We start from the raw sequence: 19,923 nt of genomic DNA, 5'->3' as shown, positions 1-19,923 counted from the left end.
AATAAATTTTAAATAAATGCATGTGAAGTTTATTTAGATTTTAGGCCTCTAATTAAGATTTCACTTTAGGCTTCCGATTACGTTGAGCCTCCCCTGTATCCAATACCAATTTCATATAATGTATCCGATATCAAATATCTAGTGTACAGTGTATCTGCGATGTATTTAGTTTTATCTTTGAGTAGATACATGTATCTTGTATTTATATATGCACTAATACATCCATCAAATAAGCCAATATCAAATATGCATTGATATATTAAGTGTATCGAGCATAGATAGATACACACTTGAAAGAAGCAGAAAGACGATCATCATCTAGTTTCATCACAAGGAATGAAGCAACCATATCCATGAAATTCCTGGCTACAAACTTCACTTGTGGCATTGTTGTGGTAGATCAAATAAAGGTTTTCAATTTCACAACCTAGGGTTTAACTTTAATTTATACACCGCGCAATTCATAGGAGAGGGCCGAAGGCAAGAGAGGGAGAGGAAGGAGAGAGACGAGTGAGAGAGGTGGAAAGGTTATTTCAAAAATTGGGGTCCTCTAACTTAAACATTATTGATCAAAATTCAATACAACTGGGGATTTAGATTCCAAACTTCAATCCTTCAATATATAGACCCCATTTAACATTAGTGCTAATTAACTCAACACTTCATAGATTTGATTTTTTGGTCTTTACTGAAAAAAATTCCACAGACCAGAAAAAAAAGGAAGTTAAAATCAAAAGAAACATTGTGTTAACCCAAGGCTAGTTACAAAAAAAAAAAATGATGTACATAAAAGAGAAGTGAAGAAAGGTGGAGAAAATAAAGTTAAAAAGAAGAAAATTATTAAATACATTCAGTATAAAAATTAGGAGAAACTAAACCTATATATGTAATGAACTAATCATGAGATTCATGGGGCCTAAAAAGAAGAACAAATTACAAGACATGAACCCTATGAACCTTTTGTTTTTCCCCATTGACTGGATTTGAGATAAACCTATGAACCTTAACTGAGCTTCTTAACCTTTGATTTTTGCCTTTGTTTATACAGCTGTCTACGTCTCTGGCTACCTTTAAATGGATCCGCCCAGTTCTTGTCCAGCTTCACAGCTCGTTCCCATCGATCCTTGAATATTTGCAGCTCGTAAGTTGATTGTCTCCGAATCTGCAAATGGGAAGGCAGCTGAAAATAAGCTAAATGGAAGGGCAGATAGACGATAGTAATGCACACAACATGAACAATGCCATGAAAGAAGAAAGTTGAATGAAATGAATATGTTGTCGTATAAGCAGACACTCACCTCAGATCGCACGTCAACAACGTGTCTCTGTAGGTCAAGGAAAAGAAAATGAAAATCAAGGACAAGAATCAGTTAAAACATCAGCAGAAGAAGATATATGTTGGAAAAATCAAACTGTCCAAGCACAAAGTAGAATTGGATGTATACCTTCACAGACTCTTCAGGATTTGAATCCTGCACATAGAAAAAAGCATGGACAATGGAGGTACAAAGAAGCAAACAGCACAATTATTATGATATAGCCTCTATCTGTAGACTTAAAGAACACCTTATCTAACATATTTGGGATGATTAATGAGGATAGTTGCAAAAAACGAATCGAAAGTCTTCGATAATTGATATAGAGAGTTACCTTTTTCAAAGATTGTCCGCCCAAAGTTTGGATGCTCTGGTGCACTACATATTCACTATCAACTACTCCCACCTTTTTGGATCGATCTCCCTACAATAATAAAATTCAAACAGGTTTAGGGCTGTATCAGAACAGACAGTTTTAAAGAGTAAAGAGAAATGTATAGCAATTTACATTCCAGAAATTCTATTTTACACTCCGGAGACAACAGGCATAAAAACATCCACAGGAAGGGATGAGAGGTTCATCTTGTAAATTAACAAGTCGAAAAGAAAGTTCACCTGTGCACAATAACCAAGTTTCATGTCCATTCCCCATCCATGAACAAGATCATTCTGACAAGAAAGAGGCACAGAGCAACCATTAGCAGCTCATCTAAACAGGATGATGAATCAATACGAGAGTGGAAAATGAAAGTGGATAGTGCGTCCACACGACATGTCAAAAGTGCAAGTGGAAAAGTAATCCAAGAACATCGCTGAGCTTTGCTAATTTAATTAGAGCACATTAACAGTATACAAGCATTTCAATCCAAAATGAAAAAAAATGTGATTATAAGATGAGCAAATGCAACAATTTATACGGAACTGTTAAAGTTCTGACACAAACCAGACATAGTCATCATCTCTTAGAGAACACTGCTCCCCACTCCACTAAGAAGAATGTAACTTAGAGCACAGGCACACACAGTAGAATTCTTAATTTTAAGCTGCCAGAATTCTTCAAAACGTACCACTCATTGGGATGATCAACTAAACAAAGTGACAAAAACTCAGGCACTCAATCGAAACACACTTCTAGAATACTTTTGCCTGCCTCTTTCAAATCGAAAATCAAAATATCAAAATCCAACACCATCCTCAAAACTTACATGTATATTCTTGATTATGTTATCATTAAGTGTATGCATAGGGTTCTTAATAAAGGCCTGAAAATGTCCTATCTCAGCTAAGAGAGAAACCAAGTTCTACCTGTATAAGATGCCAGGCACAAAGCCACGCAGATCTGGAAAAGACAGGAGCCATTCCTTCCACAAATCTGTAAAAGGAGAGTGAATCAACCATTCTGCTAATGCATGGTAAAGAAATTCCGGAAGAACTTGCATCTACCTCAAGGCACTCGAGAAGTTAAATATTCTCAAAATCTTTTTTTGTAGAACAAAATTGTAGGAAGAGAGTATACAACAAGGTCATTTTGAACATCAGGAACTGATGCAAAAACTTATCCTGACCAACCAATGCCCAAAGGCTCATAACAGTCTGATCCAGTAATTGTGTTACACTTACCCGCTGCATGGGGGACCTTCGCTTTCGGCTGAACACTTTGTACTACCTCTAATATCGTAGACCCTTCTGCAAAAAGGAATTGTGCATCAATATTCACCCAAAGGAGGTTGAATTTGGGTGGTTAAATAGCCAGGCGGACTTACCTGTGGAACCTATTTGTTCTGCTTCGTATTGTGATTCTATGATGGATACCAGTTGAATTCGGGTCTAAAGCTGGCTGAGAAATTTCCAGTCCTTCAGATTTAACTATTTCAAGGTACCTAATAACAAAAGGATGCAATTGAAAGAAAATTATAATTAGCAAAGAGGCATGTAAGACTTGTTGCTTTCATAAAATTAACAACCATCCTTCTAGAGCAGGAAGCCCCATAAAAAAGGAAGCCTGGTTAACAGAGTAAGTAATAGAAATCATCCATTGACATGATAATGTAAATACAATAAACTGTAGATACTAAATGAAGCAACTACTGTTTATCTCCTCAAAGCACGGAATGCCCAAGGAAACATGTCAGGACTTTTGACACCAAATGCTTGAGAAATAAAATAGGAGAGGAAAAATATCCAGGATCATAGAAACAAACTCATACTGATTTATATTAAAATGATAACATCTGCCTATTTCTAAGAAAGGAGTTCATAGGATCATTGTTCACAATAATCCACCAGGAGATATCAAATGATTAGATCTGTTTTATTTCTACAAAACGAGCAAATAGAAAATATATTCACAACACTCACCAGGAGTGAATGACTTGTATCAAATGTATCTATTGGTGGATTAAAAATATAAGATAAACAGAAAGCCAACGTCAACCTCGTGCAATCATCCTACCTTCCAGGATGGAAATTCTCCACACCCAAATCTTCATCCCAAAGGAAAATGTAATCATAGATTGAAACAACTGCAGGATGTAAAAATCTCTTGGCAAACCACCTGCATCAGATAAATTCACAACAATGGTGAGATATCATTTAGCATAAATCATACAAGCTAGATGCATCCACAAGGAAGATAACTTTGCATAAGATGAACACTAGGACCTTAAAGAAGTTAAATAACACTTTGCATACAGCCAAAAGATGAGACCAACTTAGGAGATATTAGGAGTTCATTAAGTCAAAAGATTAATGAAGAACAAGATGTCATCATTTGTTCAGCAAAGGATTGCAGGGTATCTGGGATGGTTATTATGAAGCAGACTAATTTCCAGCAACTTTGTATTGGATCAGTAGACAAAAACGTTTAGAATTAATGAAAAGCACAGATTAATCTCAATTAGCTTGTGGCCTAACGATTACTCTGTTTTCACTAAAATCACACTGCAGGTCAGTTGAACAGCACTTCTAAATCACGGAAATATTGCTAGTCAAGGTGGCTAAAGTGTTCCCTTTATTGTCCTTGAATCTGCTCGTGTCAATTTAATCCCCTATAGTGTGTGTTTCTTACCATTTTGTCTGATTGTGAGCAACAATGTGAATGGCATCTTTACTCCATTGGAGGTCTTCCCACCCATCAACATTACCATCATAGTGGAATAGAATGACAGTAAAATTTGCTGAAAGAAACTGAATATCACAAGATTAGGTCACAGGTATATACAAGATAGTAAAATCAGAAAGTACTACAACATAAGTGCTGTCCATAACAAGCATAAATTAGATGTTATACCTTTTGGACGAGAGCATCAACATTGCTCTTCTGTTTAATGCCAACTGGAACTGCCAACAAATTATGAGAGCTAGAATTGCTAGCCTGAAATAGAGACACAACATTGCCACAAATTAGATGCATGACAGAGTGATAGACAGCCCAGCGATGGGAAAAGTGTGGTAACAAATAAAATATCAGTATCCAAAGGAGGTCGCTCTATTTTTTCACAGTTCAGGAGTATAGAGAGTAAGACCTTTGACTTTGACTTTGAACTAGTTGTTGACCAAAGAGGCTTTAACTCCAGATCTGATCTTGCTTGGATAATACCACGCGGTAAACTGTGCAAGCTTCTCATATCCATACTAGAGTCCTGGTTGAAAGAATAAAAAGCATCACCATTGGTATAAGGATTTTTTAGGGGTAAATTAGTTCACCCAAAAAACATAAATTCTTTTAGGTGTTGAATTTAAGCGGAGGCCACTCCACCACTTATAGTATTCCGTTGCTTATTTATGTTATGCACACCTTTCTTTAGATAACAAGAAATATCAAATGATGAATTATAGAACTTCTTGAATTTCAAAAAATCAATCCAGTTGGTACTGCCTTGTGCTGTGCGAGGTACAAAGGCTAGAAATATTTTGAGAGAGAAAACAAGGAGCATAACTACCTTTGAAGAATAAAATGGATCCAACCTTGACTCCATCTGAAAAGGTAAACAGGGAAAGGAAAATGTTTTTAGCAACATTGTATCAGGGTAATCAGGTAAAGCACAATTACAAGGTCAATATATAAACTTATATGCCACCAAATGTATCATCTGGCCTCTCTCGGTTTGATAAAGGGAAAGTTCTCTCTATCCTTTCACACGCAACCGTCTAGATGCCAAAATTAAAAGTAGCAAATGTTAGCAAATCAATGGCAGTACAATGCAATCATACCTCTGTCTGTTGATACTGATAATTGGTGGTCCTATATACAATAAACAACATAACTATACAGATGATCCACATAAATGGTAGCTGTCTCATCTTTAATCCACATGTTCCCTGCAATTCAATTTCACAAGTTAATGTTTAATAAATCTACGGATTGTTAGCTAGATAATCAGGTCATTAGTAATTCCTAACCAGAAAGCATTTACATACCCCATCAAGGAGAACACTCCTTTTCTTCAGCAGAAACACCGCCATAATTTAATTGCCTGTTGCAGGCGAATATGAAACAGAAAAAGTTCTCATCGAACACTGCAACAAATGCACACATATCAACAACTAGTCTTAACAAAGAATCTAGTGAAATAGATTTTAAAGACGTAACACATTTATCTATTTTCTGCAATTCATTAACTGATAAACATTATTTCTAGTATAGGATCTCCAACGGAATTCTGAATCTAGCAAACAACGCATACAAGGAAAAGAATGTTGTGCTAGCTATCAGTTTGACAAAAATGGAATGAAACTTAAATGTGCATAAGATTACCTAGTAACTCTCTCACACAGCCGATTTAACAGGTTATCAACACACATGAATACCAGTAAGCAATTTCTTTTGACACCTTTTAATTTTTATGGACAAAAATCAAAAAGGCTCTAGCGACCAATATTCTATAATCTGATTAGGTCACAAAATGACGAGTTTCCCACACAACTACACAGTCAGGCTACAATATATGCTGTGAAATGACAGGTCATTTTGCATTCGTGGTCACTACTGGTTGACTAGATGTGCCCTGGAGGTAATCAAGTGTGTGAAAACTTTGGGAGACAATTATAGAATATATGCTGTGAAATGACAGGTCATTTTTAATTCAGGGTTGCTACTGGTACACTGGATGTGCCCTAGAGGTTATGAACTGTGTGAAAACTTTGGGACTAGTACTTAGGTGAATGAAATGGACTAAAACTATTGGAGATTGGAAAGGATAAAAACGCTAAGTGACCTCTTTCCATGGGAAAAGGCATTGGTAGACAAATTTACCTAGTGAAAGATAGCAAGTGTTATAGCTGAGGTGTGCGCAAATTCGTTGTAGACCACCCTTATAAACAAAAGGAAAGTAGTTGCAAGCTCAGCCAGCTATTCCAAGACAACTCATTATTTTCCTCCTTCCAACCCCCCACCCCCACCCACAAACCGACCGAAAAAATGGAAGAGGTAGTGTTGTCAATGATAAGATGTCTAATTTGAATGTAGAGACAGAGAATAAGACAATAAAGTGACACACAAGCGTTGACAAAGTTGACGAATTCCACTAATAGTTGTCACCTTGTTTGATTTTCATGTATGCCAGAATTTTTCTCGGAACAACATTTGCAATTCACACGGCATCAAGACTCCCAAAAAAATGTTCAACCCACATTCTATGTTTTAAACTAACAAATTCATATGGTTCTATATTTATCTGTGTTGAACCAAGAACCATGTAAAACTAGATAAATGAATGTGGAAAATAACAATAGTGATTAACAAAAATCTATCCTCCTCCCTACAAAAAGAAAATTGTGATTCAGAGTTTATTCCAAATAAAAAACTCACAGGCAAGCAGATGAAATTCCTAACATGCTCATTCTTACAAATTTAACAAATCCTATAACGAATTCAAAGTATTGATGAGGGAAACCAGTGAGTTCAATAGGATCCAAAAACTAGGAGAAATTCAAAGACAAGGAGGAGAAAATTAAATGAAGAGAAGACGTTACTTGAAGTAATCAGTTTTCAAGATTACAACAAATAACCATTCAATGCACACTTAACTAACCATTAATTACACAAACACTCTAGCATTAATAAAACTTTAAAAAGCTAATGAATCTGATCAGCTCACGCCACCCCCATTAATTAAAGACTTGATCTTTTTTGAAGAACACTCACACCCAACTCCACCATGGGCTTAATTGTCATTACCCAACAATCTCCATAACAGCACCAAAAAACAAGAACCAAGAACCAAGAATCAAGAATCAAGAACCAAGAAAGATTGAAAACATACCTCAAGAACTGAAAACCCAACAAGGGTTTGGAGCAAAAGAGCAACCCAACAGCTCCAGAATCTTGAAAAGTGGAAAAAAAGTGAACCTTTGAAGAACAAGTTCAAGTCTTTATCAGCAAAACAGAACAGAAAATGGGACAAATCTATGTATATGTATAGGTAAGCATACAGATACAGTATAGATATTGAAAGAAGTGGACAAGGGTAGCAGTGGGGGTAGGGGGTATAGGTGGGGTGGGGTTAAAGAAGAAGGAGGGTTAGGCAAAAGAAAGAGTCTTTGAGAGAGACGAAATTGTTGGAAAGTACCTCGGTTTAAGGTGGCTCTTTGCTTTCTCTAATCCACTATATACTGTAATAATGCACCTGTAATCACCTCTATTTTTTGTTTTGTTTTTTTTAATTCAATATTAATACTTTAATCTTATTTAGTTAAAATACACAAAAATTGATGGTGTATTAGTACTATTAAATTAGAGAAATAATAAAATATTTTGTTCGTTTGCTAAAGTGATTTGTGTGTATTGTGTCCCCGGAAATAATTAACATATGCACGTAATATAAGTGTAGATTCATGGACGGATCTGGGAAGAGACGAGGGTATTAATCCAAATTTCTTAAGAAAAATTAAATAATAAATTAAGAAAAAAGTTATTATTATTAGTGTATAAAATTATAGATTGAGTGTTAAAGATGAAGAAAAAAAATCAATATATTAAAGTGTGTAAATGTAAATGAAAATAAAAATTCATTTTTAATATACAAATAAGTAAAAATAAACAGAGTCAGAGTATTATTTTATAGGGAAAAAGACACTTTTCTTGTTGGGAGTGAGTTTTGATTTCCTTGTTTTAAGGGAGTGGTGTTACTTCTCATTGTTAGGAGTCATTTGATATATAGAGTATAGACCAATTATAAATTTGTTTGTATTAAAAAAAGCTTAGTCACTTAAAATATAAGGTATGTTATTAGTATAATGTAATATAAAAATTCTTCATACTGTTAAATCCTAAATTATGATATAGTATTTTTTATGCGAAGATCAATAACCCATATAATATTGTTATTTACTACTATTTCAATTTGTTTTCTACACACAATGGTATAGTCATATGCAGTAAAAAATGACAGTCAAATACGTTTAGTTGAAAATTATATTATATAGTATATGTAGAATAAAAACACGCACTCCCTGTCCAAATATGGCAATATATCAAGTCAACACAATGACATAATCAACGAAGAAGAAAAATGTGACATGAACAAAGATTTGTATTATTAGAAATAATATGATCGATCAATATAAGATCAATTGGTGTTGACGTGTTGTATCTTTCTATAAAATTTGGTTTTTAGTTTTAATCTTTTTATTATTTTTACATATTTATCTTTTTTAATTCAAATTATAAAGGAGGAGATAAAAAAAGTGTATTCATTTTAAATTTATAACAAGTCTTCCTAAAATCAGCATTATAAATAGTTTATATATCTAACTTATTTGGATGTAATCCTAATATTTTTGCAAATTGGAAAACTTAAAAATATTTTTGCGTTATTGATGAGTGTTGATTATCCTCTTGATTTACATATTGAAAAAGAATTATGACAATCCCTAAGAAAATTAGTTTAGAAGTTTTGATTAACTTAATTAAACTAAAAATGTCCACCGTTTATTTCTGGAATATTATTTTAACAACTTTTTGCAAAATTTCGTAACTGTATTTTCTCTAAATGAATCCTTAAGTTGGAAGTTTGTTAAGTTCAATTAATTTACCAAACTTGCCGTTAAATTTTACTCGGAAAAGAAATATTTTTTTCGTTGAAAAGTGCATTTTTTGAAAATTATATATATATATATATATATATATATATATATATATATATATATATGTGTGTGTGTGTGTGTGTGTGTACGTTTTTGTTTTTGTTTGCCAACTTCTACCTAATATAAATATTTTTTGGTTGAAAAGTGCATTTTTTGAAAATTAATATATATATATATATATATATATATATATATATGTTTTTGTTTTTGTTTGCCAACTTCTACCTAATATAAATATTTTTTTAAATATATTTTTTTAATAATATTTTTAAGAAACGTGTTAATCGCATTAGTATGTGTCGGTGTGTTCGATGAGGGCAGCTGATTAGTGCGCTTTTAATACATTTATTTAGTTCGAATAATATCTTATTTTTAAAAAAACGACCATATATTAAATCTCTAAAAGAGTTAATGGTTAAAAATATGAACTATCACTTTTTCGACAAGTTTTCCACTTTAAAATTGATTAGACTAACAATTAGTTGCTCTCTTTTTTGTTTTAATAAAAGAGAATAATTGATAATCAAATATAAAACTCGCGAAAAAAATAATAATTCAAAGTATTTTTTATGATTATTGATTTCGAATAAATCATCTTCATATAAGGTGAGTGGAACTTTACATTGATGATTGCTTATAGTTTGAATTTAAGTAGTACTTAGGTAGACAGAGCTCTTGAAAAAAGAATAACATTTTTGGCTTCTTAGTTATTTTTGTGAATAATTTCAACAATTTGGCAAAATATGCCTTCTTTTGGAACATTTTACATTTTTTGGGGTCCAGAAGAAAACTACTATATTGTCTTGGATTTGGTAATTTATCCACCTAATTTGTATTGACATTCAACTTTAAATGATTGCAACAAAAAACAAACAAAAAAAGTTTTTTGTCTTCTAATTTTGTGCTGGTCATGATTAAAGAATTGATAAAAAATAAAAAAAAGATAGTGAAAGGTCTGTCACTAAAATTGATAATGTATTGTATTTTGTAAGATTATAGCTACATAGTATTTTCTCCTTCATCTTAATTAGTAAATATCCAATTGAATTTTCGCGTTAATAATAAAGTCACTTTTTGACTTATACAGATACGTTATTGTATTATTATTATCACAAAAAATGGTTCTATTAATAATAATAATAATAATAATAATAATATTTACAAGTTCAACCTTGCATTAAGTGAAAATGGCGTGACTAGTATATAAGTGAAATATGAAATTAAGGAAAAGGAATAAAAAAGATTAGTAGAATCTAGCTAGCTATACATAAAACATGTGAATTGAAATTGAAGGCGTGTGGGTGCACATGTACAATACTTGTGACTTTTCATGATGCTAGCTATTTTGATGTTATTTTTAGGTCCGTTTGACCGTGCGATATGAAATCATGATTTAAAATTATAAAATGAAGTTGAAGTTTTATTCAGATATACGATTTGAACTTTTTATGTTACATGTTTTCTCATAAACATAAAACTCATAAGTTGTAAAACTATTAAAATTATTTTAATTTTTTATACAGTCTTACTAAATAAGCAAAAGTGTATAAAATTACATAATACACAATCACAAAGATATTCTTTAAAACTATAATATTTATTGATCAAACTTTAATTCGATAAAAAATAAAATTAAACATAAATTGTGGTGTACTAATCTTTAATATAATCCCCTCACATAGTACGTACAATAATCTCACGTTAAGCTTGCATTTCTCGTTCACATGATATAGAAGACGAACAAACATTGTTACTTTTAGAATTTTTTGGTTAATTTGATTGATAAATAAATTTGATAAAAAAAATAATGAATTTGATGAATATAAATGGTAAAGTAGAAATTGATTTGAAGTACTAATAAATTTTATGTTAGTGAGAATAATCATTATATGAGATATGAATGGTTTAAACAATAATGATATGAATTATAATTTTTTTTTACATATAAAATAAATGGTTAGTAGATATAAATGTGGGATTATTTTTTCAAAATATAAACTTGTGGGTCAATTTTTGTATTTGAAAAATCTCAAATCATGATTTTTAGAGAATTAGGGATTAAATCAGCGTGAAACCATATGTCCAAAAGCTGATTTCATTTCATGATTTTATATCGCGATATAAAATTACATATCCACGCCTACTTAATATGAGACCAATACTACCAATACTATTTGTGAGATTGAATATTTTTATTCTTTCTTTCTTTCTTTTTCTCCTTATTTATTCTATAGGCCCTATTATTTAATTTCTTGTTTTTTTCATTGTTTGGGGTGGGGGGTGTTCACATGAGAAAAGTGAGGAAAAAGTATATTAACAAGGCTTTTGAGATTTTGGTCGGAACAAAGATTTATTTGGTTTTTCTTTTCCTTTGCAATTATTTGACCTAATAACACCCTTGTTTTTTTTTTTTTTTTTTTTTTTTTTGGTTTCTTAAAATTATTATTTGAACTACCTACCTAATATTTGGTACTATTAGGTTAGGTTTATCTTCTTTTTTTGGTGGGGGTGTGGGGTGGAGATGGGTCAATAAATACTTTAATTCTTCAATTATGGATAAATTTTAGTTTTAAGTAATATCAAAATAAGCATAATTAACCTTTAAGTACTTTGATAAGAAACATTTTATTTCAAAATGAAACTTTTTAAAATGAATTTGAATTAATCAAGTTTCAAAGTAAATATTGAACATAATAGGATTTTTTTATATCAAATACTTAATATAACAATCCACCTTAGTTTTTGAAGATCACACATAAGTATTATTTAATAAAATCAAGAACGTCCTTTTTACAGCAAACAAAGTTTATATTATTTAGTTATTTATTAAAATCGACGTAGAAATCGCACCTTAGTGTCGATCAAGTAAAGAACATCCTGTTTTTACAGCTAACAAAATCCTAGGTTTGGAGGGTACTTTTATATTATTTTATTTTGCTTGTTTAATAATATTTCCGTTATATGTGCCTCAATTTTTTTAATGTTTTTTTTTTAAAAAAATTATGGGAAAAAGTGAGAGAATTAACTCCTTGTCGTCAATAAAATAAAATCAATTCATCTCCAATAAATACACCCAATATTTTAAATCCAAGTATTTTTTTTCTCAATAAATTAATATATAATCTCTCCACCTATGTAGCAACATATTTTAAGTCCCATATCTTACATTAAAAAAAATAAATGAAGATCTAAAGTTAGGTTGATCTCTGACATATTTTTTCCTTTATAATTTAAACTAAGTACCATATAATTAAGGGAAGCTTTTTATTACTAATATTATTAATTATCTATGGTATCGTGTGGCAGGTTTATTTCTCTAATTATTTATTTATTAATGTGAATTGATGATTTCATGAAGTAGTTGACACCCCTATAACAATTAGCACTAAGAAATTGTTGGATCACCTAAGTGAAGTCACGTGTAAAAGAATAAATCGTTATAAATCGCGAAGATGTTCCAATTCAAATCACAAAAAATAACTTATTCAATTTAAATTCGAATTAATTAGATCAGTAAATATTGAATACAAGATGATTAAATTGAAGGAAAAAAAAAAGCGTAAATTGACTATTTTATGTTAAACCATGTGATACAGTCAAAATAAAGAAAGGGAAGTAATTATGGTCAAGGGGAGTGGAAAAAAAGAAGAGGCAAAGTGTGTTCTCCTAGGATTAGATAAAGATTAGAGTACTAACCCTATGAAGAATAATTATATTAGTAATATTATTCATATGGAAAAACAAATTGTTTAGGTGGCTGTTTTCTATATTGTTCAAATGGTCCCTATTTTATCTTAACTTGGTTTCAACAAAAACTACTCCAAATTTATATTAATATATACAAAATTTACTCGGTGAAAGATCTTTGCTTCCAATGACCGGTTTTCATATATACTCTTAATACTAAACCACAATTTACTAACACATATTTTCACTATAATAAATAATAATGATGATAAATTAATATAATCTAATATAAACACTTTCAGCTCCTCTCAAATCCCATTTTTCATCAATTGAATATAAATATTTTTTTATTATTTATATCAAACAACATGAGCTTGGTATAGTCAAGTGATTTGATAAGTCAAAACTATATAAATGATAAAGAGAATTACATGCAAACACATGTTACATGTCTATTAATTTAATGTAAGCATTTTTTATTAAAAAAAAATGTAAGCATTTGGGGTAGGTAAGTGTTTAAAAAAAAAATGTAAGCATTTGGGGAAGGTAAGTGTTTTTACCAAATATGTGCAAACCCTTTTTGAGACACAATGTTGCATTAAAAAATAATTTTAAGATCTAAACTATAAGTTGATCTTGACATGTGGAAGTGGAACTAGTTAACCAATGGAACCTTTTTTAAAATATTAGTAACTTATTCCTTATTCTTTGTCACCAATCAGTTAATCATTATGCATAAGGAGTTTTGTCCACTGTCTATTGGCTTAATTATTTATTTATCTATTTTATTGATCAACAATTAGTTAATTAACTATGTGTAAGTTGATCTTGACTTGTTTATTGATTAGGCTAACTACAATATATGGTTAAATTAGAGGAAGAAATAATATCATGTGGTGATAGTGATCTGGTTTTTTATTTTTCTCATTTTGCAATTGAACTTATGCATAATAGGACATAAGTTCTTTAGAAATTGAAGTTTGCATTCAGACATAATTTGTTGATCATTATGATATGAAAATATAAACGTATGCCCGTGAAAAAATTATTTGTAACGAGGAGCATAAATTAAAGAGCAACATATAATATGGACAAAACTGCAAAAGAATGTCCTTCGGGATGGCTTAGTTAACTTGAAGGGTGGTTATCCACACGGATGACACAGAATCGATCCTCGTCTCAATGTCTTTTGAGTTGAGCCTGTCACATAAGGCACAACCATAACAACACAATTATTGGGTCCAACCATTGGGCTTCTTATTTTACAAGACCTTTTTATCCATAATATAGTTGGGCCTGATGAAGAGATAGTTCAGGAACAATTCTATAATTTTGGAGTTAATTATCCACAACTTGATTAGTATTATATTACACCTGCATTTCTCCTGTATCAAGATGAAGCCTAGATCAAAATGGCAACCCAAAATTGAATTATGATACACAGAAAATTTCTATACCAAAAAGTAAGTGAACACCAAGGATCATGGAATCAGCAAATCACTTTTGCCGAGCCCTCTTCCTCTCTTTGGTCACAGGCTTAACTCGATGCTCCTTTTTAACCTTAATATTATGTTGTGAGGATTCCTTAGCTTGTACTTTACTTTGTGGATTGACAGTCTCGGTAGTCAATCCACACTTGATTTTTCCGGGCCTCTTGAAGCCCTTCTTAGCTGATAAGGGATTTTGCAATGGTACCTTAGAATCAGCAGCATCACCAAGTCTATGATTCTGTCTTCCTAGTGTTCCAGCAATGATGTTGTTGCTATACTTGGCTTGAAGTTTGTCTTTGGAAGGACGAGGGCGAACACTTCGTGGCTTCCCAGGTGGATTACCAATTATTGGCAATGGAAGGTGTGATGATGTAGCTTTGTGGTAAGAGCCTTTGTAATGTTCCCGATAGGCTCTAGTGACTATGTCTCTTAGGGCCATTGCTGCTTTGTATTCTCTCGTTCTCTTTGAGTAAAATACCATGGCATTGTTGGCTAGTAAAAGGAAATCTCTGAAGAGTTCACCTGGTGTTTTGATGGACCAGTTGGCTAGTCTTGATCTTGCTGTTTCGATATCCATATGACGCCTTATCATTTTCTTGTATCTTGCTCTCTTCTGACTATCAAGACGATGCCTGAAGACCATAGCAGCTTCATGCTGTGTAATAGAATTGAAAATCTTCATCAAGTCATCGTTCCTAAACCTAGATATACCTACTATATGATCACTTGCAGCAGAACGCCTAATACTCTGATCACAACTGGTTAGTACTTCTTTACAGTGAGAAGTGGAGGCGAGACTCGTTGAACATACATTGTCACTGTCCTCAATGCTCCCTTCTTTGGCATCCCAAACCGTGTCTTTTCTTCTCCTCTTGCCTCTTCTCTTCCTCACAGCCCCACCATTTCCATTGGCAGACTCTGGAACCTTGCTTGTACTTGGAGCTTTGTCCCGTCCCCAAGACTCTGAAAGTTCTAGCTTCACGACTGTCTCTGTAGCTGAGGGTATGGTGGGAACCTGAGACTCAGGGGTCGCGTCTGTTCTAATATCAAGCGTGAAGCTGCCAGCAGACAACCCATCCTTTGCTTCTTCTTTCACAGAAGACTCAATATCTTCTGATTTTGTCAGAGGAGCAGGAGATTCAGTGCGACTCAAACTGTGGATCTGATCAGATCGCTCTCTCTCAGCCTGTAGCCTTTCAATCTTTGACTCAAGAGACCTGACAATGAGCATCGAGATAAAATATGGGAATCACAGAGTTACTCTAAGGAAACAGGTAACCAAGGGAACCAGAGACTTGAGGCAGTAGTAATGTAATGAGACAGGATTTTTATACCATTCAGATGCATGAAAAAGTGGCAAAACATCAGATTCATTAATGACATGATTTATTAGCTAGTGTTTGCTTATCAACTTAAAACAGGAAGAAACATATTTACTAACCCAATGGAGCTCTCGGATCTCACCAATTCCCGCTTCAATTCTTCCACTCGTCGCTTCCGCAACTCTTCAAACAAAGCACTGGCCAAAAGAAGGTTATATAAGTAAGACACTGGTTAGGGCAAGGATGACATCCTATTATACTCGATTCACAGTAACTAATGGAAACCATGAATTCATTCCAAAGTTGAAGGCAAGATAAAATAGCGCAGTGAACTGTGTACTCCATACACTAGATGGAAATAAAAATCATACATGTGTCATATGTCAGAAACCATAACTTCCATGGTAACTAACTCATTAATAAACAAATAAGGTCATGATATCGAAGAACTTCACTCACGTGCATCCAGAGTAGCGCTTACGTAACTCCTCATACCTGGCTTTGCAGGCCTGCAATTGAAGTTATTTGTCGATGACTCAAATTAGCATATCGTAGAGTATGGTTAAAGGTAGGCAAACTTAAGCATAGAAAACACGAAGTCAAGAAAAAGCATTGAAGTTAATCTGCTACACAAAATGCATTGGCTAGTCATAAGTCAGCAGAGCACTACAATCCTGAATTAAATTAGTATACCTCATGGTTCCCTTCAGTGGCGGAGCCACCCTATCTTTAGGGGGGTCATCCGACCCCCTTCGGAGGAAAATTATATTGTTTTTACATGGTTAAAATATTTTTTTATGTATATATAGTAGATGTCGAACCCCCTTAGGCTACTTCGTGTGTTTAATTCTTCAGATTTTGAACCCCCTAATTAAAAATTCTGGCTCCGCCACTGGTTCCCTTATCTCTGGTTAGTGCATTTACATAGTTAGCAAGATATTTATTATCCTAAACTCTTGCTATTCACACTACTCAAAAGTGCCAAGACACAACATATCTCATTTTACAACAAGTTGCATCCAAAAACCAACAACATGTGAAAAAATTATGACTGAGAACCAATGATCTTATGATGTCTATGGTCCTCAATATCAAATATTCTAAGTAAGTAAATGCTACAATCTACTCCTTCGCATCAGAGAAATCTTGCAGTCCTTATTTGTCCATCTCTATCATTAGAAAGTGACAAAGCATTACAAGCTACGCTTCAGAGATTTGTGATCAGCTTTTCTCGTATTAAAATTTTGATTTTACAACTCCATTACTCCACAAAGAATTTTGTCAAGATGGTCAAAGAGCCTTTCATGTCTCAATCAATCACATCTCTTGCAGAACAATTCTACTCTAATATCAACTGATCAAGAGTAATGAGAAAAAGAAAGGCAATAATTTCGCAGACTGGGGGAGAATTAAAAGCCTAACAACCAATACTAGTCAAGACCTTATTTATCAATATCAAGTTTCTATAATGCTAAGTTACTAGGAATCTTTAAAAATAAAGCTCATATTAGACTCGAGTACAACAACATTCGTAGAGGGTCCGATCAAGACAGCTATAAAGCTAACAACTTTATTCAGAAAACATAGTACAGATATACTTTATCATCAAGAGTTGTCTTATCAAATATTCATCCACCACAAGATCACCACATAGTCAAAGGCAAAAACATAAAGGAACCAAGAAACACTGACATATAAAATGCATTAAACCACTACAAAAAAGATCCCATTTTTCATTGGTTCACCACTCTACATGGCATCCACATGTTCATTCATCAATAAGGACAAAAGTTTTGGCTGGCCCCATTACACCAAAAGCTTAAGATTCTGGTCCACTTTGACAGTCTACCAACCAAACTCCTCCTGCCACATACTTAACTGGCCACCCCTCCACCTCAACACTCAACAGTAATACGATTTGTAATTCTATCTACTCAATTTTAGTACCAGGGACAGACCAAATAATTCACTATTTATCCAAAAACAAAAAGAAAGGGTCTTTGTTTAATACTCCATCCGTCCAATTAATACAATATTCTTTTCTTTTTTTGTCGGTCTCAAAAAAAATCACAGCTTTAAAATAAAGTTAATTCAATTTATTTGTTTAATTTTAACTCGATTATTTAGTTATTTATCCTATGAGATGGCCCCCACAAAATCAGTCTGATAAGGAAATCGAAGCAGAAGCAGAAGCAGAAGCATAAATGAATAAACAAATAGTAAATAAATAACTATCCGACAAGAACAATAATAATTCTTTTATAACGGAAGAAAAATACGGGAGATTGCGAACAGACCAAAAAATTAAAACAAAAAGTAGTGTTGTCTCTATCATAAAATAAATAAAACAGTGGCACGTAATTGTAAATAAGTATATACCTCAGGGGTAAAACAGTGAGGATATAAAGTCCGGGCACGGAGCTCCGATGCGACGACGTTCCAATCTCTGGTCCCATGCCGGCGAACAGCGCTACCAAGTATTAGCTCTTCCCACGTACCCCAATTCATCTTCCCCATTGTTTCCGTCTCCATCCTAAACGGTCTCGAACAATCCAGAACCTCCACGTGGACGGCTCAGATAATTTTAAAAAAAGTCCCGTAACGGCGCACGTTAGCAACTACCCCCGAAACATCACCGGAAAGATGATTTTCTAAACGGAAAATTCTGATTTTTTTCTGGGTTGTTAATTTTTTTGTTAGGGAAGAAAAAAAAAGGAGAGAAAAGGGGTTGACGGATTTGTGAGAAAGTTGAAGAAATGGGAATTTAGGGGAGAAATGATTGATGAAGAATGGTGACTGGAAGAGAAAAAAATGGAGAAAACAATGATAACTGTTTTTCGGTAATTTTGGGAATTGGAGATTTCGTGTTTTGATTATCGAGAATTTTGGTTTACCTGAAAATATCTCTCACCCTCTCTGCGGATGAACCAACAGTGAAAAGCCATTTTTCTTAATTTTTGGGGGTTAAAAATGTTATTTTTAATTATATAAAATGACCCTTAATTTTAAGAAATTGACATGCAGAATGGACCCGTAGTCCTTTTACACGTTGACTGACTTGGAATGACCATCAATTAATAAGATTGACTATAATAAATTAATGGTCGATGACTTGAATTATGACTTGTTCAAGTTAAAGACATGATAAAATATTTTTATTATATATTTTTTGATTTAGATTGTGAAAAAAACTTTTGTATGTATTCTTAATGGCTAATCATGTTGATAATCATCATCTATCATATATATATATATATCTAAAAGAGAACCTTAGACACATGTGGCGCCATCACAAATAAGAATTTCCTTTTAATTTATTTATTTATAAAATTAGCCCTTTCCTTTCCTGAAAAGTTGCGACTTTAATGAAGAATTGTGACTTTAATGAAGAGTTTTGACTTTTATGAAAAGTTGCGATTTTAATAAAGAGTTGCGACTTTTATGAAAAGTTATGACTTTTATGAAACGTTGTGACCTTTCCAAAGGGTTGCAACTTTCTCAAATAGTTGTAACCTTTATGATAAGGCACAATAAACATTTGTTCACACTACCATTTGTTGTCTATAAATAGAGGGATTTCCTCTCATTTTAACACAACGAAAATTCTAAACCTCCTCCTCTTCTTCTTCTTCTTCACAATTAAATATTTGTATACTTTCCTCATTTTAAGTGGCTCACTGACACTATTGTTTATGTCCTGGTATGTATTTTTACAATAATTAATTTATAATTTATGCTTATGTTATTAAAGTTAAATGATACGATGTAATAATTTTCATTTTCCTTTACATTATTAATGTATGTTTCTACGTAATCTTGTAAGCAAGATAATATAGTGTTTTAGTTTTAATGTCTGATAGGTTTTAAGTATTATTTTATACATTTCGTGATATTAAATTCCAGCGCGAAGCGCGGATAATTTTACTAGTTTAACCACATAAAATATATAGCCTACTTTTGTTATACACGTTAGCCTCAAATGGAATAGGCCTGAGATTTTTCGACTTATTATTAAGAGTAATG

At 32.7% G+C, this 19,923-nt stretch overlaps 2 protein-coding genes across 2 annotated transcripts; both read right to left on the bottom strand.

The window, feature by feature from the left end:
* Positions 1-736: 736 nt before the first annotated feature.
* Positions 737-7,857, bottom strand: LOC125821915 (uncharacterized). The gene is made up of 16 exons (XM_049501273.1): positions 7,580-7,857; positions 5,736-5,834; positions 5,529-5,636; positions 5,258-5,293; positions 4,841-4,957; positions 4,606-4,689; positions 4,384-4,502; positions 3,769-3,870; positions 3,080-3,196; positions 2,937-3,002; positions 2,622-2,688; positions 1,932-1,985; positions 1,651-1,740; positions 1,446-1,472; positions 1,299-1,325; positions 737-1,162 (listed from the first exon to the last, which is right to left on the bottom strand). Exons 2-16 carry the CDS (start codon positions 5,778-5,780, stop codon positions 1,004-1,006), a joined length of 1,218 nt encoding a protein of 405 aa, XP_049357230.1. The 5' UTR covers positions 5,781-5,834; positions 7,580-7,857; the 3' UTR covers positions 737-1,003.
* Positions 7,858-14,328: 6,471 nt separating this feature from the next.
* LOC125822531 (uncharacterized) lies at positions 14,329-18,826 on the bottom strand. The gene is made up of 4 exons (XM_049501938.1): positions 18,280-18,826; positions 16,360-16,409; positions 16,020-16,097; positions 14,329-15,795 (listed from the first exon to the last, which is right to left on the bottom strand). The coding sequence occupies exons 1-4, from the start codon at positions 18,430-18,432 to the stop codon at positions 14,586-14,588; spliced, it is 1,491 nt and encodes a 496-aa protein (XP_049357895.1). The 5' UTR covers positions 18,433-18,826; the 3' UTR covers positions 14,329-14,585.
* Between the last annotated feature and the right edge of the window lie 1,097 nt (positions 18,827-19,923).

The sequence above is a fragment of the Solanum verrucosum genome, unplaced genomic scaffold, assembly GCF_900185275.1.
Source record: "Solanum verrucosum unplaced genomic scaffold, falcon-dt-bn FXZP01000103.1, whole genome shotgun sequence".
Lineage (NCBI taxonomy): Eukaryota > Viridiplantae > Streptophyta > Magnoliopsida > Solanales > Solanaceae > Solanum > Solanum verrucosum.
This window is presented reverse-complemented; position numbering and strand designations above follow the sequence as displayed.